General features: G+C 42.9%; 1 protein-coding gene across 2 annotated transcripts in view; it reads right to left on the bottom strand.

Moving 5' to 3' along the window:
* Window positions 1–24150, bottom strand: part of LOC111865339 (short neuropeptide F-like) — a 77874-nt gene that overhangs the window by 20372 nt on the left and 33352 nt on the right. Inside the window, exon 2 of one of the 2 annotated variants that reach the window (XM_023853257.2) lies at window positions 2684–2793. The exons of the other annotated variant lie outside the window; for it this stretch is intronic. Within the exon in view, the coding sequence (XP_023709025.1) occupies window positions 2684–2786 (103 nt within the window). The 5' untranslated portion in view covers window positions 2787–2793. The remainder of the gene's footprint in view (window positions 1–2683; window positions 2794–24150) is intronic. 2 annotated transcript variants of the gene reach the window in all.

Genomic DNA, 24150 nt, shown 5'->3' on the forward strand with positions numbered 1-24150 from the left:
TTTTAAATGTTAAATTTTAGACTGGGTTCAGTGTGGCAGCAACGTTAAGAGTATACACCTGATGATGGCCGATAGAGGCCGAAACATGTAGTGTAGAAGAGAACAAGATCAAAGACATATAATATATATTGTTTGCACTTGGGACGGAGTTTGTATCATTTATCGTATAGAGTGCAACAGGATGCTTAAATATAATAGTGTTGAATATATTATTAAAAATTTTTTTTAAATGTTTAAAAAATATTAAAGAATTTTTTCGTGGGGTAGGTTAAGAATGTGTATGCCAACTTAAATATAGGATTCTACTGCTACAGTGTAGCAAACTGGGCACGTGTGTTGTTTGTAGGTCTTTGCTGTACAGGCTTCTACACTGTAGCATAATTAAGTTGGCATACATATTATTAACCTACCATATGGAAAAAAAATCCTTTAATATTTTTTAAACATTTTTTAAAATACTTTTAATATTTTTAATAATATAGTCAACACATTATAAATCTTGATATATGGTATAACTTTATATTTATCTTTTATCTTATTTATGTATTTGCTACTTTAATTGTAACACTAACCTGAGGCAAAAGTTTTATGTTAGTATATAATATGACACGTTGCACTGATGTGGATCCGTTTCGGTAGTTCAGTAACTCTACGTATTCCTACATACGTATAGCTGCCTGATGATGGTCCTGTGCGGCCGAAACATGTAGCAGGAATAAAAACCGAAATTAAAACTGAGTATATTTGTTGTGTTGACGGTGATATAATTCCTACATATATATTTAGAAAATTTGGGAGCCTCGACGTCTCACAACGCTATGGGCCTCCACGGCCTGTTACAGGGATAGCTTTACTTAACCTCACCGCCATATGTGAGCAGATTGTCTAGAAAATGGAGCCTCGACGTCTCACAGCCCTATGGGCCTTCACGGCCTGTTACAGAGCTAGCTTTACTTAACCTCACTTCCATCTGTGAGCCGATTATCTAGATAATGTGGGAGCTTCGACGTCTCACAACCCTATGGGCCTCCACGGCCTGTTACAGGGACAGCTTTACATAACCCCACAGCCATCTGTGAGCCGATAGTCTAGAAAATGTGGGAGCCTCGACGTCTCACAACCCTATGGGCCTCCACGGCCTGTTACAAGGATAGCTTTACTTTTACTTTATATTTTACCTTTAAAATATTTGCCCGATGTATATTTATATCGTTATGAAATTGAATGCTGTTTGCAACGTAACGTCGAGTGCTCGAGACTCATTGAGAAGGCCAAGGGTTACTTCGTATATTAAAACTTCTGACTCCGCTGAATTCTGTCATATTTAAGAGTGCATTTCGCATTTGTAACAGACAGAAGGATGTCACGTGACCGCTGGATATTGCGTGGATCCCACACCGTGTCTGTTTCAATCCGTAATTAAATTCAGAATTAATAAAATATTTTGAAACACGAATTTATTAAAGCTTTACCACGGCCTTACAAGGCAAACTTTTAATTGGCTTCGTCTCAGGAAGTCTTCGCCGACGATGTACCGTCTTTGACAGGCCGCAGTCCTACCGCAGATATTTCATTTCGCGTCAGTTTCACGTAATGTCAAGTCTCTCTCCGCTACTTCTGTTTACTTTATATACAAAACAAACAGCTCCATGAGATGTATCTTAATGCAATAATATAGTATATATATACATATTGTGTTGACATTAGAGTGCTCGGAATTTATGTACGTAACAAGAAAAAACAGATTTATTTAAATGGTGTTGGATTTGAAGTTTTCACGGCGACGGTTGTAAGGCCGTGCAGTTCAGAGCCAGACGTTTCGGAGTAAAATATTGCCTCTATCTTCGGGATCGAAGAGTAAGTCATCCAAGAAATCATCATTAAGAAGGCGGCAACTAGCAAGCTTGATGCTTGATCCTCGCCTGTTGTTTGGCTTATTTTTACACTCTTAAGAGATGGGAAGCTATACGTTCTCCCGAAACGTCGGTGGATCTCTACTAAACTACATGGGCTTAAAACACACAAGGTTATACTGTTCTTATTTAAAGAACCTGTGGTCAACCAAAGGATCGAAGAGGGATGAAGTGACAGGAGGTTACAGAAAACTGCATAATGAGGAGCTTCATAACTTGTACTCTTCTCCAGGTATAATTAGAATGATCAAGTCAAGGAGGATGAGATGGGCAGGGCATGTAGCACGAATGGGTCGAAGAGGAATGCATATATTATATTAGTGGGAACTACATAAAGAAAAAGATAATATTAGGAAGCCATAGACGTAGGTGGGTGGATAATATTAAAATGGATCTTAGGATGGGATGGGATCGATCTGGCTCAGGATAGGTACAAGGTAACAAACCTTCGGATTCCATAAAATGTTGAGAAGTTCTTGAGCAGCTGCACAACTGGCAGCTTCTCAAGAAGGGCTCAGCTCCATAAGTGAGTGAGTAGCCAACAAAACGCAGGATCAAAGAAGACCAGACATTAATTAAAATGAGCACAGTGGCTGAGCATTTTTCCTGATTTAAAGTTTTATCGCTACTATGCATTGTTATATGGTTAAGGAAATGAAATATATCCCGGACGAAGAACGGGTACACCTGCCTGTTTGTAGGTAGACAGTTAACAAACTGACAGACCTGCTGACTGTCGAGGCAAAATGAAGTCACAGTTCTGTACTCACTTTCATAATCGCTGTAAGATGGCGCGCTGGTCACGAAGTCTGCGGCCAGTATTAAGAAGCATAGCGCGACCGTGCAACACTTGAGAGTGGGAAAACCCTGCATGATGCTTCTGCAACAATAGAAACACGACTTATTGTTGTATGACGATAAAGTACCTATTATTATGTGATCGATTTGCCGATGCTCTTCTGTCGATATCCGCTTGGGTAGAAGCGCGATGCTCTTTTGTTGTTTGTGCCACTCGTCACAGTTGTAGAACCCGTATGGGAGCGGGTTCGAATACGTCCACCGTAGCCCTGCAAGTCTTATGGGACAACAAAAAGGGATTCCAGTGCCTGGGGCCACCCTGTTCCTGGGAGATATAAATATGAGGACCTGGTCTTCGAGTTTGAGGGAATCTCAAATCTGAGAGAGTAAAATATTGTGGCGTGCCGCCTAGAAGCCAGAATATCTGAGTCAGCGCGGGCGTCCATTGTTAGGCAACGGCTCGGCATCCACGGTTCCGAATCATTGTCTGGGTGACAATTAAACATGTTCACGCGACAACGCACCCAGAACAGACCCTTACGACGGAAATGAAAACCAGAATTAGTGAGGTTCCCGCGGTAACGAATGCACGAGTTACCGGTGTATAGAACACACGAAACGTAGCCCTCGAACAAGGTGGCTTCTAGGCCGTCCGACTGAAGAATATAACAGAGAGAACTACGGAAGAGAGGAGAACAGAGCACAGGACAGAAGAGGCGAACGGAGGAGAGCGGAGAGCGGAAGACACCAGCTCAGCTAAGAACCAGAAGACGACGGACTAGCCAGGTCGCATGGTCTGGAAGGCGTTACTTCTGAGGGACTGTAATTGTAACTGTAAACAACTTACCAAGTAAACAGCTTCGCTTAATCCGGAACCCACTAATTTCTTGTCGCGTTACCAGGATACGTGTCAAACTGGTGTCAAAAGTGGGATGAACGTGATAGTATGGTTATTAGTCCCGCGGGACTCGGCCCCGAGAATGACTGCGCGGGCGAGGGCCAACAGCAATTGTAAACGACAAACCCATCCTGCCGTGAGAGAGGATGTTACACGAGGACTATGGCCGCTAGGGTTTTTTTAACTCTTGTCGTGAGTCTCAAGGTGCTTGACGCCGAGATGAACTGATTGGCGGTAAACCACCAGTCGCAAAGTAACTCTGACTCTGACTCTTGAATATTCTCTCCGGACAGTACTGACATGAGCACAGAAGTTGAATAATCTCAATTGTTAGAAGCCGTTACCAGGAAACATCTAGTAACAGACTGAGGACACCAGCAGGTTCTGGAGTGAATTATAAAGTGTGTGGATTGTCGATGACACTGTAAGTAAGTGTAGTCACGAGTCTTGTGTTAATGCGGTCAATAAATCGAGTCACTAATCCAAACTCCGTCTTTAGTCATACACATGTATGCGACAATTATGTCCAAGTATTTGTCCGAGCAGTTTGGCATATCGGTAAAGCTTTACACCTGCAGACCGGAGTTTTCTTCGGAATTACTCGGTTTTGGGCTTTGTCCAACGTCCGGTATACTAGAAACTAGAAAATGCAGCGTTTCGGAAACTGGATCTGTTTCTGTCCTCAGGTGAGAGGGAGGGGCAAGACACCCACCCAGTTGCGTCCCTTAGAAAGGGCTAACCTCAATCACTTGGAGTTTTCTTGTTTCGAATTTGACTCCTGACTGAGGTTTATCGTTGCTTATCTCAGTCCATCCATCTAAATGGTACTTTGATTCGGTCGTGATAGCTTCCTTCCAAATCCTTTTCTATTCATTATTTATCAGTCAGTTTTGTCATTCTGCGCCATACATCCTGAGAACCAGGGAAGAGAACAATTCATGCTACTGAGTACAACTGTAAGCTCATGAATGCTGTTTTGTGGGGCGCTAATGCAGTTACTGTCGGAAAGTTACTTGGCGCATATCCATACGCGCTGATCANTAGTTGTTCTCAGTGCGCATGACAGACTTACGGGCCATCTAACTTTGCATTCTTGGTTTTACCGCGGATTCTAAATGTGTAAGTAGAAGGTAAAGCTATCCATGTAACAGGCCGTAGAGTCCCATACGGCTGTGAGACGTCGAGGCTCCATTTTCTAGACAATCTGTTCACATATGGCCATGAGGTCAGCCATACGATCCTGCCGCCCTTTACCCCCAGGAAGATCCCTGGTACTCATTTCTGTTAGAGGCTGAGTCGATCCTAGGGCCATAGTGCGGCTGGAAGGATTAGATAAATTGAAAAAATCCAATGACCTCATCGGGACTTGAACCCGCGACCTCTCGGCTTGTAGCATAGTGACCCAACCGACTAAGCTACCGCGTGCCCCCCTTGTAGCATGGTGCCCCAACCAACTAAACTACCGCGTGGCCCCTTGTAGTATGGTGCCCCAACCAACTAAGCTACCTCCTCCCCCCGGAAGTGTTTGAGTAAGGGAGCATGATGGATGGACACTGGAAAGTGCAGGTTATCTGAGGAGTTTGTTTCCTGCATTTTGTTTGGCTTACTCCTCGAACGTAAAATGGAGGTAATAAATTATGTTGAAAAGTCGGTGATCTTTTATCAGAGTACATAAAGTCACATCCCAGAAGTCAGTGCTCTTCTCTCTCAAGGGCTTTCACTAGGGAAGTTGTAACAAAACGTGTTTTCAAAACTGTCTTGTTCTCTGTTGGAGGAGCAAGAGTAGGATATGTTAATTCTTTAGAGTATGAAAAGAAGAAGAGAGAAGAAAATGGGAGAGAATAGAAGGGGACAGTAGAGAGACAAATTACATTTTTTGGGGGAGTGGGAGAAAGGGGACCGGAAAATTATTGCTGTTTCGAAGGTACCCAGACGGCACTCTCCCTACACGTACCCACTGTGCCCGAAGTGGTACTGCACTGCGTTCGTTGGCTGCATTTGGAACTGGTCGCATTGGCCTAGCTGTCTCAGACGTTTATAGTGCTAGAATGGCGCCTTCGAGTCCCGCTTGGTGCAAGAATATTACGGTGTTCTATGATGCGTTAATTTCAAGTTCTATAAAGTTTGTGTTTATTGGTCGATTAACTAATTCTGCTGTTTGAAATACAACTAGCTACAGCAAAAAGTGGGGCGAGAATATTATGATATGTATACCCGTTACTAGGCAAGGACCGCGAAATAAGCAGTCATACAACAGCCATTGCTAGGAAACAGTCTATATGGCACAGGAAGGGTCGTTGCGCGGACTTCATAGAAAACAGTCTATTGTTGAGGCTTGTTTACCGAGCTGTTGCTTAGTAGTGGCAATACACGTGACAAAATTAATGAGCTATTCTATAAATAACAGTTCAAGATAAATCCGGACCCCTTCTGCGTTCTCCGAGGATCGACTTCTGCGCATATAAGACAAACCTGAGTGTCTCATGTTCCCGGTTCCAGACTGTTCCCGCTTTCACGCATGTGAGCTTCATTCGAATGCCTGAAGCAAAATCAGGTGACGCCCAGTAAATAAGTACGTATTCAAACAGCGTGGTGAAGGTTAAATGTTCAATATCATGACCTAAAACAGGCGCTTATGTTACACCATTTTTGGTTGTCATGTCTCATCATGCAATATTTGAATATCTTTACACTCTTATAAGATCATACAGTATTTAATGCGGGCGAAGAAAATCAATGAAATGATAGCCATGGGTGTCAGTTGGCATGCTCAGTTGTCAGTAATAGCATAGAATGATTTGACTACATCGTCCAGTATGATTCAAACATATACATACATAAATATATTGTGACGTGACGGCGCAACGCTCGGTAAACATCCCTCTCCAGCAGTGACGTAACAGTATCGGAGTAATTGCCGCCGCTACGGTAACAGGCCAGTCAACACTCCGTCCCCTTCCCGCGCGGTGACGTAACAGCACTTCTCATTGTTACGTAACAGCGGACACCACGGTTACTACGCAGCAATAAACAACTTTCGGCAGCGCTACCCAGCAACGCCTGTAAACACGGCGTTTATGCAACAGTGAAGCGATTTGGGTTTTCCGCTGTCCAACTGAGGGTTTATGAGAGAAACTAGATAGGGAGTAACCAGTTTACTAACACAGACTATGACTAACAAATGACAGACCCGACCTCTCGTCAGAGAGGGCGCCCCAAATGAACAGGACAGTAAATTTCATATAAAAAAATTTGGTCATGAGCCCCAGTCGGGGCTCGACTCCAAGACAGACAGACTGACTGACCGTCAGTCGCAATGTGACTTTGACTTTGACTTGAGTAACCAGTCAGTTTCAGTCTAGCATTCGCCGGAGTGACTTGAAGTCCATTTTTATTTAGTGAATGGCAGTGACTCCAGCAGAAGACGTAATTGTGATACTGCCGATGGCAGTAGCTGTGAAATTGTGAAGTGTGTGAGTGTGAGAGCGAGGGGAATAAATTCGCTAAATTCAATACGACGTGAAGTTATTTGTCGCGTGACACACACCCAGCACGTGACAATATATATTGTGACATGCTGCCTGAAAGCCGGACTGTGGAGAATATTTCAGCGTTCGTTGCTGGTCAGCGGATAACATTTCTTAGACAGCGGAATAGAATGAAGCCTTGGAATTCTAATAGTGAATTTACACGATTACAACGAATTGTTCGAAGCCTTGTATGACAACGGAAAAACCAAAGTGTTGAGAAAGGTGTTCCATAAACATTCCGCTAAAGGCCAATTTAAGGGAGTTGACACTGCGAGTCGTAAGAGGCGACGAAAAGGGAAGTCTCAAATTTGAGACAGTAATATATGGTCTCGAGTACCAAGGATTTCGGACCCAAGAAAGACTGAGCTGGCAAGGCCCAGCAGCATATACAAAAGACAGACCCGTCCTCTCGTCAGAGAGTGCGTCCACAAAAAACAAGACCGTAACTGGCAAAGAGTAATAAAATCTGGTCACAAGCCCCAGACGGGTGCTTTATGCCAAAGCAGACTGGACGACTGACCGTCGGTCGTAAAATGAGACAGACTCAGACAATTAGTCAGTTCTCGGAGAGACTTCAGGTGGGACAAAATTTCGCCCTAATATAGCCCTCCAAACATTAGCTAATGAATGTTACTCTAATGCACCTCAGACAGTTAGGGTGGGGCGCAGGGAAGATTGAATGAATTGCCGTCCTTGGAGGTTCGGACAGTGTTTTTTCTTCTCTATACGTACATAGTTGGTTAAAGGTCTATTTACACATATCCGTGACGTGTCATCCGATCAGTTTCGTGAAATTTCATCAGTGTCAGTGATGATTCATATCGTTTCTTTGAACTTGATGGGCGCATCCACACATCTCCGGCGCAGTGCCCTATCCGTTCCGTGACGTTGTGTATCGTCCCCAAAGACATTTTTCCTGTCTCACGGACGCGTTGTGGTGTGGAGTTTGTGCATATTTGTGAAGAAAAGTGAATGACGAACAACTTATTGAACTGGTTCGCAGTTATCCTGTTCTTTATGATTTATCGCAGCCAAAGTACACGGACAGCAGTTTCAAAACTGTTATTTGGAATACGATAAGAAAAGAAACGAAAGCAAATTTTATAGCAGTGTTATAGCCTTTCTCCTGCAGGTGTCTTGATGTTTTAAATGAACTTCTATTTTACTCAGCGATATGTTAAAACAATTTTCAGACATTCTGAAATATCCAAAAAATTTCGTCTCACCATCAATTAGTTCCTTATACAGGTACCGATTTCTCCATCACGTTCTCCATTCACCCATGCCTCATGTACTCACTTCCGCTTTTCCACCTCCCGCTGTTCCTCTTCCTCTTCATCCAGAATTATTGCAATCACTGCCAATTCGATGTCCGTAAGCTTTGTCATCTCGAAAATCACTGACTTCGAACTACTGAAATGATACTGATAGTGTGTATAGCCGTCACTGAGACGTCACGGATGTCACTGAAACTGAACTGACACGGTACTGACACGTCACGGATATGTGTAAATAGACCTTAAGAGTTTGTGTTTGTTGTCAAGCTCTTAGTCCTTTCGTTGTTTGTTGAGGCAAGAACATTCGTGGTTTAAGATTTTAAATATTAAGAATCTTATTAATATTTTAACTCGCCATATGTTATCTTACACAAAATCTTTATATAAAACTTCGGACAACTTTGAACTTTTTGTACTATGAGTTATGTAGTAGTAGTAGTAGTTTCCTCAACGTGTTGCTCTTTGCCTTCTGAAAATGGTCATTAATTGACGAAAACATGTAAAGGCATCATATATATACTCGTATATAAATATACATTTGAATCACACTGGACTGTGAAGTAAAACCATTCTGTAATATTGATTAGTATGACGGACCAGAACGAATAAAATTAAAAAGTCGGTAATAGAATTCAAATAATATTCAGCATCCCTTATCTCCGGAACAAATTAAAATTCTCCGCTGAGCCGCTTGTGGTAGGCGGCGCAAATTTATTTCTCAATGTCCTTAGTGATATCACTATATTAGAGAGAGCTGATAGCAATTTTTTCCTTTAATTGAAGCATGGTGTTCATCTAAATATTATTTAAAAATTCAGACCGTACCTCACAGGAAACACATTACATCTCCGCTACAAAGCCCAACCGGTTAATTCTGTTTAGGGAAACAGCCGCTGTTTATTGTGAGAACCATACGGAACACACAGTTACGTCTCCGCTACAGAGCCCAACCGGTTAACGCTGTTTGCGGAGACGGTCGCTGTTTATTGTAAGAACCATACGGAACACATAAATACACTGTGTGGGCAGAATGCAGAGTTCAGTCCGTACCTCACATGAAACACATTACGTCTCCGCTACAAAGCCCAACCGGTTAATGCTGTTTGCGGAGACGGTCGCTGTTTGTTGTGAGAACCATACGGAACACTTAAATACACTGTGTGGGCAGAATGCAGAGTTCAGTCCGTACCTCACAGGAAACACATTACGTCTCCGCTACAAAGCCCAACCGGTTAATGCTGTTTAGGGTAATAATCGCTGTTTATTGTGAGAACCATACGGAACTCACAAATACACTGTGTGGGCAGAATGCAGAGTTTTAATGTGTTGAAACAGGTGGTATGTGTAGTATACGTATAGTGTACATTAAAGAATTTAGGGAGCGGATTATTTTTTTTAGACTGTAATTAAGTAAATAATGAAGGAGAGAAGATGGATGTAAATTCGTAAAAAAAAATGCTATATGCACTTTTTATAAGGGACGTCACCCCATAATGACTAGGGGTACGGAAAGCGTGGCACTGAAGTTATAATAACACAGCGCATTATAACATTAATATTAATTATGACGGTAGGAGTGTCATTTCGGCAAATATTCGAGCTTTATATATTGCCCAAGAAATCAGGTTATTACAGAACTATGAAGAGCATTATTCTTTGCTACGATAGTTCAGTCGATATTGCGACGGGCTACGAGCTTGACATCCGGGGTTCGATTCCTGACTAGGGCAACTGGATTTTCTGTAATCCACAGCGTTCAACGGCCTCTAGGGTCCACACAACCTCCTATCCAATTACTCTCGGGAACTCTTTCTCCGAAGGTAAAGCGGCTGGGACGTGAAGCTGACCTGTATCTAGTGCCGAAGTCAAGGATAGTGGTGTCCCTCCTCTCACCCGAATAACTTTGCTTCCTTTACTAATGCAGACGCGCATATAGTCGGCGCACTGTAATCCAGTTTCCCCTGCCAGCAGTGCTGGTTGCAGCCTTCAATCCTGACGCCTCTTGTGCGTTTAGTCACTACATTAATACCCTCCACGAGTAGCCCTTGGAAGGACAAGCATGAAAGGATCGGCGAGAGCGTGAAGTGTGGTTTGTGTGTACCGGAGTTTTGGGGACAACATACAGACTCTGTCGAGCACCCGTTAGTGACAATGTACAGGCTACATGGCGTCGCATAGTAGAAGGTAATCCGAACAGCTTTATATCACGGTAAATTAATTTTCATCCGTGAAGTTTTGTTTGCTTACTTGCTCAACTTGCTCTACGACCCTGAAGATGGAGGCAGCCAATTCCTCCGAAACGTCGATGCCCAGATGGCATCACATACTTGAAAAAGAAGCTCTTAGAAACTCCAGTCCATTTTTTCCAGATGTTAGAAATAATGCCCACCTGGGGCAATAATATTGAGACGCCCGGAAGTGGAGGATTGTAAATTTCACCATCATGGTATCTGGTGATAAGCCTATTCATCACGACATTCATCTAATGATAAACAGAGTTAAGTCAGAATCAATAAATCTCTTTTTAGTATTATAAAAGAATAAGAGGACTTTATTTGGATTAATGTGGATCCTGCTGATAGAATTAGAGTTGTCTAACCACTCCCCGACGCGTCCCGATACTCGACGCGTCGTTCAATAACCCATGGGAGGGGGGGATATCCACTCAATTTTGTGAGAAGGAAACAGAGCTATGCAATTTAAGTTAATTTAGAAATATGAAAGTTCACTCTCCTTGTTCTGTTGATCTGTGTCGTCATCCTGTGTCGAGCTTTCTTTTTAGCGCGTTCGCGTCCGGGTGCCACAATCCGACAGCAGACTGACGGATTTCAAGGATTTATTTGCAGTGGGAAGAGTACTGTCTTATGAAATGTGACTTCCCCGCCATAGCTCAAGCTGTTAGTTGCTGACTTCCCACCGCGGCGGACCAGGTTCGATCCCGGGTCTGGTCAAGTGGGATTTGTGGTGGACAAAGTGACGATCGGGCAGGTTTTATCCGAGTACTTCGGTTTCCCTGCCAATCTTCATTCCACCAACTGCTCCACAATCACCCTCACCTATCATCTGGAGCTGGTACAATAGGCCAGAAGTGGCAGCAGTACAAGGGACTTAGTCTCACCTCACTAGCATAAAAAAATATGGAATGTGACGCCCTGTGTAGTCTTGTAGTTTACGGACGCTTCGGAAGAACATACACCTCCATCATTAGATTTGAGAAGTAATCTAATCTACCAGGACCATAAAGATTGAGGCAGTACTCTTTTCAAAAACGCCGATTCATTTACGGAGATAATCATTGGCATTTCTTGTCCATTGGAAGTCTGAATTTATGTTAAGTGCTTCAGTTCTGGAGGCTAGGCTCCGCGTCACTTTTTGTTCTTAAGAAGTTATTCGCGTAACTTATTGAAAATGCGCATCGGACTCTCGGTACCGAGCGCTGGCTGGTCCCTCTGGAAAGATAATGAAATATTCAAGTTTATTTAAATCGCAGCTTCAGAATTTGGCTCGAAGCAATCTGTGTGGGCCCGTAGTTCTCCTCAGTGGCGCAGTTTCGATTGCACAAAGCAAAGATTTTCAACGTGTTCGAGATGGATAGGAAATCTAATAGAGTTTGAATATATCCATTATCATATTCATGTCAGCAGAGAATGGCACACTGTTCCTACATCCACCATTTTTTGGACTTCATCTTCATAATTTTTGGAAGAGCAGTATTTTCTGGGATGTGACGCTCGTCTACGTTTAGGAGGAACTAACTGGCTCCGTCTTCAGGAATGTAAAGTTAATCCAAGCGATGAAGTATGCTATATATGATCAAAGTTCGTGATGCTGCGTAGTATGGTAGAATTTTATGAACGTTTCGGAGAAACTCGTTGCCTTCATCTTCAGGGTAGAAGAGAAAATCAAGGGAACAAAGAGCAAACTTTCTTTCCACCTTCGTAACTCTTAGAAGAGTGCTATCGCCTGGGGTGTGATACCTTGTACTCTGGTAGAAGTTTACGGACGTTTTGGAGGAACTTACTGCCTCTATTTTCAGGGTATAAAAGTAAACTGAGAGAGAGTAAGGGAGGATCAGACATTGTAACTCATATTTCTTGCATGGAGTACTTATGCTTCGGAGTTTCAACACGCAACACTCCGTTTGACAGTGACCCCTGAATATAGTGCACACGCTTTACGCAAGCGACATGATGTTCACTTTGACACATTTTGCGCTTACTGTCAGCCTGGTCAAAGGGCTCTCTTAGGCACTGGAAGCTAGAAAGAGAGAGAGAGGCAGGAGAGGCAGGAGAGGGGACTGCATTTGTAGGGGTGTGTGGGGTGAGTGGAGGGAAATAATAGAAAACTTCCGATTCTGAAAGATCCCAGGCAATGCCAATTCATGCTTCTAGTAGAGGTAGTTAGAGAAAAGGTAGAGCATTGGAAAAGGAATGAGGTAAAGTGAAGGGAATTGGCTGTTGGGGGGGGGGTTAAGCAACAGAAGATACACACTCTGATGCAATGGGGATGAATTTTGATTTTATTATTGGGAGGGCTGTGTGAAGCATGCACTGCAACTTGAAATTTAGGTACAAATTCAGTATTTGTTCCGGGGCCGAGAAAAACCACGGAAAAACTTGATCGAGTTGGCCAGGTAGCAGGACCTTCTGGATGAGAGCTGACTGCTAGCCAGCAGTCCGGCATCCTTTAAAGCACAGTGGTTACTCTATATACAGAGGATGGACAAAAATATGGAAACACCTCGTGAAATGCATGCCTGAATTGAAGTGTTTATTTTAGCGACGTTTGTAGGTCACACTGTCGTATCTGCCCAACACCACTACCTGTACAACCTCCGCAATACGTTGCAAGCTTCATTTGTTGTCGAGACAGTGTTCTGTGCAATTTCTTGTGCATCACGTCAGAGCTAACAGAATTCGAACGCGGGCAAATTGTTGGTGCCCGTATGGTGGCTGCTTCCGTAATGAGGTAGCCGAGGTTTTTGGTGATTCGCGAGGCACAGTATCCAAGATTATGACCGCATACAGGAGAACTGAAAAAAACCGCATCCTATAAACACCAGCGTGGTCGGAAATGTGTGTTGAGTGATCGAGACAGACGAATATTACCTAGGATTGTGACGAAAAGTAAGAAGACTACATCTGCAAAAGTGACTGCTGAACTGAATGTCACGCTCACAAACCCTGTCAGCACCAAAACAGTACGAAGGGAACTCCACGAGGAGGGTATTTCTGGACGAGCTGCAATTCCAAACCACTCATCAGTGATCAAAATGCCACTAAGAGGAGAGTGTGGTGCCGAAGTCATAAAACCTGGACTATGGAGTAATGGAAGACGGTCTTTTGGTCGGATGAGTCCACCTTCACACTATTTCTGACTTCCGGCAGAGTTTACATCCGGAGAACGCCATCCCAAGCTTACGATCCAGATTGTTTGCTGCCAAAAGCGAAACATGGCGGGGGTTCAATCATGGTATGAGCAGCCATATCGTGGTATTCTGTCGGACCCATCATTAACCTGCAAGGCCACTTCACTGCCAACGACTATGTGACCATTTTGGGCATCCATGGTGCAAACTTTATTCCCCAGTGGTGATGCCATTTACCAAGCCAACAATACCTGTGTTCACATAGCTCACATCGTCCAAGACTGGTTTTTTGAGCACTAAGATAAAGTGTCACATCTGCCATGGCCCCCATAATCGCAGATATCAATATTATTCAGCCTTTGTGATCCGTTTTGGAGAGCAATCTGCGTGCGCACTATCCACCTCCATCATCGTTAACAGAACTTACCATGTTTTTCAGGAAGAATGGTATAAGATTCCCTTGAAAATCATACAGGACCTCTATTTATCCATTCCAATGAGACTGCAAGCAGTTCTGCAAGCCAGAGATTGCCCTACTCCATATTAGTCACGGTAATGTGTTTTTTGTTGGTGTTTCCATATTTTTGTCCATCCCCTGTACCACCTGCCTTAACACACCAAAACCCTGTATTCTGCCCACACAGTGTATTTGTGTATTCCATATTGTTCTCACAATAAACAGCGACTGTTTCCCTAAAGAGCATTGACAGGTTGAGCTTTGTAGCGGTGATGTAATATGTTTCCTCTGAGGTACGGACCGAAATTGTATATACTACAGAACTCTGCATTCTGCCCACACAGTGTATTTGTGTGTTCCGTATGGTTCTCACACTAAACAGAGACTGTTTCCCTAAACAGCATTAACCGGTTGGGCTTTGTAGCGGAGACGTAACATGTTTCCTGTAAGGTACGGACTGAACTCTGCATTCTGCCCACACAGTGTATTTGTGTATTCCGTATGGTTCTCACAATAAACAGCGACTGTTTCCCTAAACAGTATTAACCGGTTGGGCTCTGTAGTGGAGACGTAATGTGTTTCCTTTGAGGTCCGGACTGGATTTGTATATATTACAGAATTGTGCATTCTGCTCACACAGTGTATTTGTGTGTTCCGTGTTGTTCTCACAATAAACAGAGACTGTTTTCCTAAACAGTATTAACCGGTCGGGCTTTATAGCGGAGACGTAATGTGATTCTTATGAGGTACGAGTTCAATATATATTATTTAGAAGAAATTCAGTTTTCAACTCCGCCTGGGAATTAGCGGCAGACACGTTTCTCTTAAAATTGCGACGCTTGCGAAACAAGGTTCTCCGCACAATTGGGAATTGTCTAAGGCGCACACCGGTCCGCGACTTGCACACAGCTTTCAACCTCCCGCATGTGTACGATTATATAATAAAATTGTGCAGGCGATTAACAGAAACCAAATAAAATATGGACATGTTCTTAGTATAGGACAAGGCGAAGCTAGACATAAAAAACCTAAGAGGCTTAAACTTGGCGGTGGTCAAGCTTACGACCGTTCAAATGACCAGACTGCCGTTGTAGCACAAGATAAGTAAAGTAGGCATGATCTGCTTTGCAAAGCCCAGGCTGGCAGAGGACTTGTGTTGTTGTGCCACATGTTATTAATGGGTATGATTTTATTTGACAAGGGGTCAATTTTGTGTTTATTTTATTTTCTAATAAATTAAATGAAAAATTTTGTTTTCTATTAAATTTAATACAGAATTGACCCCTTGTTAAATAAAATCATACCCATTAATAACCTGTGGCACAACAACACAAGTCCTCTGTCACTCTATGAACCACAGATTGGCCAGCCGGAAACCAGAGTTGAGATCACCTTTGGACGTAGCACATTTCTCAGGCATTCGGTTTCAATTGTCTAGTTTACAGAAATTGCTGACAAGTCAGAGAACGACACAGAAGCAAGTCTCGCTTGGCAGGATATCGGCCAGGAGGAATCTGCCGATTTTAGGGGTTTGAGTTCCTTTCACTGATTATTTGTTAATATGTAATTCTGGTTCAGTACGACTAGGCTATGGATTTTGGTTTCCTAATTGATATAAAAGTAAAGGTATCCCTGTAATAGGCCGTGGAGGCCCATAGGGTTGTGAGATATTGAGGTTCCCACATATTCTAGACAATCGGCTCACAGATGGCGACAAGTTCGTCAGCCCTATGCGCCGGCCGCTCTTTACCCCTAACAATATGCCAAGAATATTCCTGGTTCTCATTTTTATTAGAGGTTGAGTCGACCCCAGGGCCATAGTGCCGCTGGAAGGATTAGGTCCATTGAAAAAAAGTCCAATTGAACCCGCGACCTTCCGGCTTGTAGCATAGTGCCTCAACCAACTACGCTACCGCGTGCTCCTTCTTAAGTGATCGTTAGGGTAAAATTAGCCGAAAGAATTTAGCATATTAACTTTGGCTAATGGATTGTTGAAGTGTAAACTCTGATCAGTTATTAGAATGTATAAATTTTGGTTCATGGATTGATGGTTAAGATATAAACATTTGGTTAATAGTTACGTGTAAGAATGTAACATATGGTTTGCTAATGGCTTGTCAAAATATAAAATTTGGTTACATGATTAATTGTTAGGATATGAACTTGGGTTGCAGAGTATGAAATTTGATTCGTGGATTGACTTTTAGGATGTAACACTTGATTTACTAAATGTTTATTAGAATATATAAGGTTTGACTTATAAATCGATCGATAGGATACAGAATCTGTTTGACAATTAATTGTTGGGAGATATAAGTTGATTTACTGTTTGAGTGTTGAAACAGGAAATTTGGTTTGTACCGTGTAGGTTTAAAGGAGCTTGGTAACTGATTTTACGAGGTACTTGTAATGAGAGAATTAGAATACTGTGTAAATTGTATGGTTGTATATATAATATTTGTTGATTTTATTATATTTGTTCTTGTTTTCACATATTGAGTGTTTATTGAGGTATTTATAATAGTTGACATTCAGGGAGGAACATAGACTGAGGGTGTTTGAGAACAGGGTGTTGAGAATATTTGGACCGAAGAGAGATGAAATGACGGGAGGTTGGAGAAAACAGCATAATGAGGAGCTTCATAACTTGTACTCTTCTCCAAGTATAACTAGAATGCTCAAGTCAAGAAGGATGAAATAGGCAGGGCATGTAGCACGAATGGGGAGGAAAGAAATGCATATAGGATATTGGTGGGAAAGCCAGAAGGAAAGAGACCACTGGGAAGATAATGACATAGGTGGGCGGACAATATTAAAATGGATCTTAAGAGAGATAGAATGGATTGGATTGATCTGGCTCAGGATAGGGATAGGGCTCTTGTGAACACGATAATGAACCTTCGGCTTCTATAAAATGCTGGGAAATTCTTGAGTAGTTGCAGATTTGACTTCTCCTCAAGAAGGGATCAGCTCCATAAGTAAGTAAGTAAGTATTTGTAATAGTTACGTCATTGGGCAGAGTAGGAGCTATGCACAAATGTTTAACTGGTGGCCATTAGAGGGGATTCTAAATTTTGATGGTGGCCGCGTGGGATAGAATAAGAATTTGGGTGTCGCAGTTGTGCGCTACGGGAAAATTGGTGACAGCGTTGGGATACGAATAAGAGAATTGCGTGCCTCATCTCCGCTTTCGTAATAATAAACTGGCCGCAAGGCGCGCGACACATAATCTGATGGCAGCGGTGAGTCATAATAACAATTTATGTGCCGCCAATCTTTGTGTCAAAACAGTGTGTAGTGTAAAAGGAAGAATTTTCAATAACACGCTATATGTGCGATATGTACACGTGACAAGGCCAAGCATATTCATAAGAGACTAACCCATCTCCTTGTCAGAGAGAATGTTACATAAGGACTATGATAGCAAGAGTTCAGTTGCCAAAAAAGTCTCTGGCCGTGATCTTCATTTGATGTGTCGCCAAGATTAACTGATTGGTGATAAACAACCATTTATAGTAACTCTAACCCTAAATCTCTCTAAGTTCTTGGTTGAGTTAGTTTTAGAATTGTAGCTGTGAAAATTGAGAAGCTGGTAGCTCAGGCTGGGGACAGTTCGGAAACCTAGAGGAAGGAGGAAGTCCGTCATTGAAAGCCGCTACCCAGCAACGGCTAGGGAAGTCTGAGAAGACTTTATATGTGCTGTAATTACAGTAATCTTTGGGGTGTGAGACTGTCGCAGTTATTTGCGGTTACGTCCTGTAAGTGTCCAGTAACTCTGATTCCCATTTCAAACCCCATCTATGGTCACATTCATACACGTGGCAATATATAGAAATCCAATCTGTACCTCACAAGAAACTGCGTTTTCATTACAAAAACCACCCCCTTGATTTTGTTCAGGGAAATAATCTCCTTTTATTGCCAGAATCATACGAAACACACAAATACATTGTGTGTTGGGCAGAATAAAGCATGTGGTATATAAAGAAACAACTGCGTCTGAAAGGTATATGAAATAGTTAAACAGCAGTAAACAAAGTGTTAATTGGCTTACTCTTCCGTCCTGAAAGACGAGGACAGTATGTTCTTACGAAATGCGGGAAACTTCTACTGGACTACACGGGGCCACCTCCCAGAATATAGACACTGCTGTGGGCAAGTCAAGTCTCACAGAAATCAATTTCTTTTGCCAATTGTATGGTTCTTCTTTCTCTAGGGATTTGGGGCATAAAATATCTTTAAGGCATCTTGATTAAATGAAGAAAAAGTTAGTAATCATTAGTGAAGTTTGTGAACTTGATTTTGAAGATGTTTTGCAAATACTACTGAAAATATTAATTCCTGTCGAAGAAACAGAGTTATGTAATCGCTTTACATGAAGTTTATATTGTGTATTTTTAGGGGTGGGCCTTTAAGATGTCTCAAAATGAGACAATTTGTAAGAGGATTAAAAAGGGGTTTGAAAGTTGCTTCTGTACAACCCCGTAAGCATATTTAACTATCTGAAAATCCATCTAAGTTACATAAAAACAGAGTTCATACCTCAGAGGAAACACTGCATCTCCAATATGAAGGTTAATAGGTAAGTGGCGTTTACAGAAACACGTTCAGTGTATTTGAGAATATTAGGACCGAAGAGAGATGAAGGGACGGGAGGTTGGAGAAAACTGAATAATGAGGAGCTTCATAACTTGTACTCTTCTCCAATTATAATTAGAATGATCAAGTCAAGGAGGATGAGGTGGGCAGGGCATGTAGCAAGAATGGGGGGACGAGGAAAGCCAGAAGGAGAGAGACCACTTTGAAGACCAAGGCGTAGGTGGATGGACATTATTAAAATGGATCTTAGATAGGATGACATATCCGTGACGTAATCAAGTATCTACCCCTGAAAATGCCTGGAGGGACTGAGGAAAAACCCACTAAGAACCTCACGCAGGAAAGATGGTATTCTGGTCGAGGTTCGAACCGGGTACATCACTAAATTCAAGTCTAAAGGGGCCCATACTCGTACGAGTCTGGCTCGCGAGTCCCAATCGGCTCAGGTTCCAGTGAGCCAAACTCGTCCGTGTTTGGGTAGCAAAGTTTGGAGTCAGCTCATGCGTTTGTGGTGAAATTAATCCGAGCCCGGCTCCCAAGTCAAGCTCGCCGAATCGGACTCGCGAGTCAGACTCGTACGTGTATGGGCTCCTTTATAATGTTGCCACTACACCAACCTGCTCACTACATCTCAGAATAAAATGAGGGATCTATCGGGTATGAAACGGGGACCCTAACTGCTACAGCTCTGCTGTCCAGCGGTACAGACAAGGAGGAAAGTTTATTGTCCATCCCACACGTTATGGAATAAGTTGGTGAAAACGAACTGAATTTTGTATTCAGCTTCCAGACAACGTGTTGACTGATGAAGGCGACGACGACTCCCCGACAACAGCTGTTCCCGCCAACTTCAGCCTGTAATGTAATAACGTAACCCTTGCCCGCCCTGCTGAAATCCATCAACACGCGACATGTCCTGCGGACCGCGTCGTCCTTTATTCTCAATTTTTTCTTACAACAGTTGGAGGAAGGAAGGTGAGGTCATGAACCTCAGGGTTAAGAAACCCAATCCAAATTCATATGACAGTCTAGTAGGTTGATATCACGTTTCGGAGAAATATACTCTTTCCATCTTCAGGGTAGAAGCGAGTCAAGTTGTGAGAATTGTTGCTACTGAGGTGTGGGCAGAGTCCGCGGTATGGAGAGGTTATTATTATTATTATTGTTGTTGTTTCGAGCGCACATTCAGACAAAGAGTCGGAAGCTCCTATTGTGAAGTCGGGCCGACCCATAATGTATAACTTCACTTCACGGAAGCAGTGTCTTAAAAAAGCTCTCTAGTTCTTTGTATTTTTACCGACACTGTCAGTATCTAGACTACATTACGTATGTCAAATTGTAGGATATGATATGAACTAGAGAGAGCCGTGGCCTAATAGAAATTTTATTCCAGCATTTGCCTGGCGGAATTGAGGAATACCACAAAATTTTAGTCAGATAATCGGTGTCTGGGCCGATATTTGAACCGCGGATTACCCGGGCCAGAATAATTTACACCAAATGAAGAACTGAGTTTATTACATAGTAGTTATGTTCAAATGAGTTCATAATGTCAAAGTGACTATCTGATTGTTCTCCTAAATTTCCGCTTCATGACAGTAAGAAAGACGTGTCAGTCTGTAATAGTTAAATGTTAACAGTCGTAATTAATTAGACGTGCAATTAATGAAATGAACATAATGGGAGACCACAGAGTACACATTTTTTTTCTTTGGCACTACAGCCCCAGTGGGCCTAGGCCTACCTCCATGAACTTCTCGTTCACTTCGGTTTTTCTAGATCTTACACAGTCGGTAGGACTCCTTGGGCGAGTGATCAGCTCGTCGCAAGGCCTCTACCTATAGACAAACACAGAAAAACGCACACAAACATCCATGCCCTGAGTGGGATTCGAACCCAAGATCCCGGCTTCCGAGCGAGCGAAGACAGTTCATGCCTTAGACCGCTCGGCTACCGTGACCGGCACAGAGTACACATATCAGTACTTTAAAGCACATGAACCACTTGCTATCCTGCGTTTTGCCCACACACTGTATACGCATGCTTCTCACAGTTAAGAGCGACTGTTTCCCTAAGCAGCATTAACCGGGTGGTTTTTAGAGCGGAGACGTGTTGTGTTTCCTGTGAGGTACGGACTGAATTTGTATATTACAGAACTCTACATTCTGCCCACACAGTGTATTTGTGTGTTCCGTATGGTTCTCATAATAAACAGCGACTGTTTCCCTGAACAGAATTAACCGGTTGGGCTTTGTAGCGTTGACGTAATTTGTTTCCTGTGATGCACGGAATGAATCTGTACATATGTATTACAGAACTCTGCATTCTGCCCCCACAGTGTATTTATGTGTTCCGTATGGTTCTCACAATAAACAGCGACTGTTTCCCTAAACAGCATTAACCGGTTCGGCTTTGTAGCGGAGACGTAATGTGTTTCCTGTGAGGTACGAACTGGATTTCTTTAATTAATTACAAGAATTTGAGGCTTCAAAGGTTTTTAAATTCAACTCTGAAGGTAATGGGCACTCTCATGTCGGCTCGTGAATAGTCTTAGTGGCATTTCAATGTTGAATATTATCGCTTCGTTAATAAAGGAAATTCTCATTCATGGTCACGTGATGTGCCGTTTATATGCAAAAGCACAAATGTGGCGCACGGCTGCAGGATTAGACGCACACGCTATTCGTCGGGCAAACGCATTTTCACACGGAACCATACAGTGACGTGCGAATATTAATGGCACGGATATTAAAGGAACTGGGGATGTGACACCATGTAGTCTAGCATGTTTTGTGGACCAGGTTCCACTGCGTCACGTCCCAGAAGATAGAACTCTTCGTAACCATCTCTGTGACAGCCTCAAATCCTACAGACATAAGTTCATTTGCGTAGACGCTTTCTGAATTTGGAACTTGTGCTTCAGAAACTCTCCAGCGATATAGCTCTAAGAAGCATTAGGCTTAAACAGTCTGCACAACAAACGTCGCACGGAGCGGGTTGGCATAGCGGTACAACTGTAGACTCTTATTCAGGAGGTGTTAACTTCGAATCTTGGGCGGGACACCGAGTATACTAACAGAGAAATTCTGTGATTTTCCTCAGTGCCTCCAGGTATATGCCGGGATAGCACCTCCTTTCCCTTCCAAATCCTGTGTAATTCATCTCTAATCCTACCATTCGACGCTGCTGACGGCGTCGAACCAGTATTACTGGATATCGCGTTACAAAGGACAATTTGAAACAGACCTCCGGATTCTGAAATTCTGCTTTCCGGGGGTGAATGAATGTTGAACGTGAGGCTCCTATAGCAGTGGCCATGAGGAATATTGCCATGTGATGCCGTGTAGTCTGGAAAATAGTTAGCTTTTTTTAAGATGATTCATGAGGAAATTAAGAGGAGATTGAACTCGGGTAATGCTTGCTACTTTTCACTCCAGAACCTTCTGTCTTCTCGTCTGTTGTCCAAAACAGAAAAATTAGAATATACAGAACTATAATTTTGCCTGTGGCTCTGTATGTGTATGAAACTTGGTCTCCGACATTAAGGGAGGAACATAGACTTAAAGTATTTGAAAACAGGGTGCTGAGGAGAATATTTGGGCCGAAGAGAGATGAAGTGACGTGAGGTTAGAAAAACTGCATAATGAAGAGCTTCATAAATTGTACTCCTCTCCAAATATAGTTAGAATTATCACGTCAAGGAGGATGAGATGGACAGGGCATGTAGCACGAATGGGGGAGACGAGGAATGCGTATAGGATATTGGTGGGAAAGCCAGAAGGAAAGAGACCACTGGGAAGACGAAGATGTAGGTAGGTTGATAATATTAAAATGGATGGGATCGTATGGACTGGATTTATCTGACTATGAATAGGGACCAGTGGAGGGCTCTTGTGAATACGGTAATAAACCTTCAGGTTCTATAAAATGCTGAGAAGTTCTTGAGTAGCTGCACAACTGGCTGCTTCTCAAGAAGAGTTCAACTCCATGAAATAAGTTTAGATATGTTGACGAGAAACTTAATGTGTTCCTCTTTACAGGTCGAAAAGAAAGCTAAGCAAGTATGCAGCAAGATTTAGTCTTTATCCATGAGGATGGAAGCATTACGGTGCTCCGAAAAGTCGATAAAAGTCAACCAGATTCTACGGTTTCAAGTACCAGAAGCTAATATATCTTCATAGTGACCACCGTCAGAACCTCAACAAATTCAATAAATTTTAATTTATCACTTTTTCATCTGATAAATACGTCACGAAACTGATGGACATTCCTGACAATCGGGTATGAAGCAATTAGCAGAGTGGCGGGTTAGCTGATGGTTTCTCTTCCGCCACATTCTAAACTTTCTGTCGTTGACAGATTCATTTTAACGATTCTTAAATCCTGTCGGCTGACTCTGAGGTGAATAAATAAACTCTCGGCCTGTCAGAGAGGTTCTACAGTAGTGTTGCAGGACTTCACGCCGAACTCGGTTCGTGTCGTATGTCCCTTTACTGAAGTGAAACTCTTGACAGCAACCTCACACTCATCCAACCTTCATTCGTTACCCACGTAGGAAATTTCCTATTTGATCCGTTTAAACCACATACACTCTATGTCTCACCTTCGGTGCACGCGGTAGCGCAGTTGGTTGAGGCACTATATTACAAACCTTAAGGTCGCGGGCTCCAATGAGGTCAATTTTTTCAACTGACCCAATCCTTCTAGCCGCAGTATGCTCCTGGGGTCGACTCGGCCTCTAATAGAAATGAGTACCAGGAACCTTCCTGGAGGGTAAAAGGCTGCCAGTGCGTAAGGCTGACAACCTCACCGCCATCTGTGAACCGATGGGAGCCTCGTCTTCTCACAACCCTATGGGCTCCACGGCCTGTTACAGGGATAGCTTTACTTAACCTCACCACCATCTGTGAGCCGATTGTATAGAAAATGCGGGAGCCTCGACGTCTCACAGCCCTATGGGCCTTTACTGCTTGTTACATGGATAGCTTTACTTAACCTCACCGCCATCTGTGAGCCGATTGTATAGAAAATGCGGGAGCCTCGACGTCTCACAGCCCTATGGGCCTTTACTGCTTGTTACATGGATAGCTTTACTTAACCTCACCGCCATCTGTGAGCCGATTTTATAGGAAATGTGGGAGCCTCGACGTCTCACAATTCTATGGGTCTCCATGGCCTGGTACAAGGATAAATTTACCTTAACTCAGCGCCATGTGTGAGATGATTGCGACTAGAAAATGTGGGGGCCTCGACGTCTCACAACCCTATGGGCCTCCATGTCCTGTTACAGGGATAGCTTTACTTAACCTG

The sequence above is a fragment of the Cryptotermes secundus genome, unplaced genomic scaffold (assembly GCF_002891405.2).
Source record: "Cryptotermes secundus unplaced genomic scaffold, Csec_1.0 scaffold17, whole genome shotgun sequence".
Lineage (NCBI taxonomy): Eukaryota > Metazoa > Arthropoda > Insecta > Blattodea > Kalotermitidae > Cryptotermes > Cryptotermes secundus.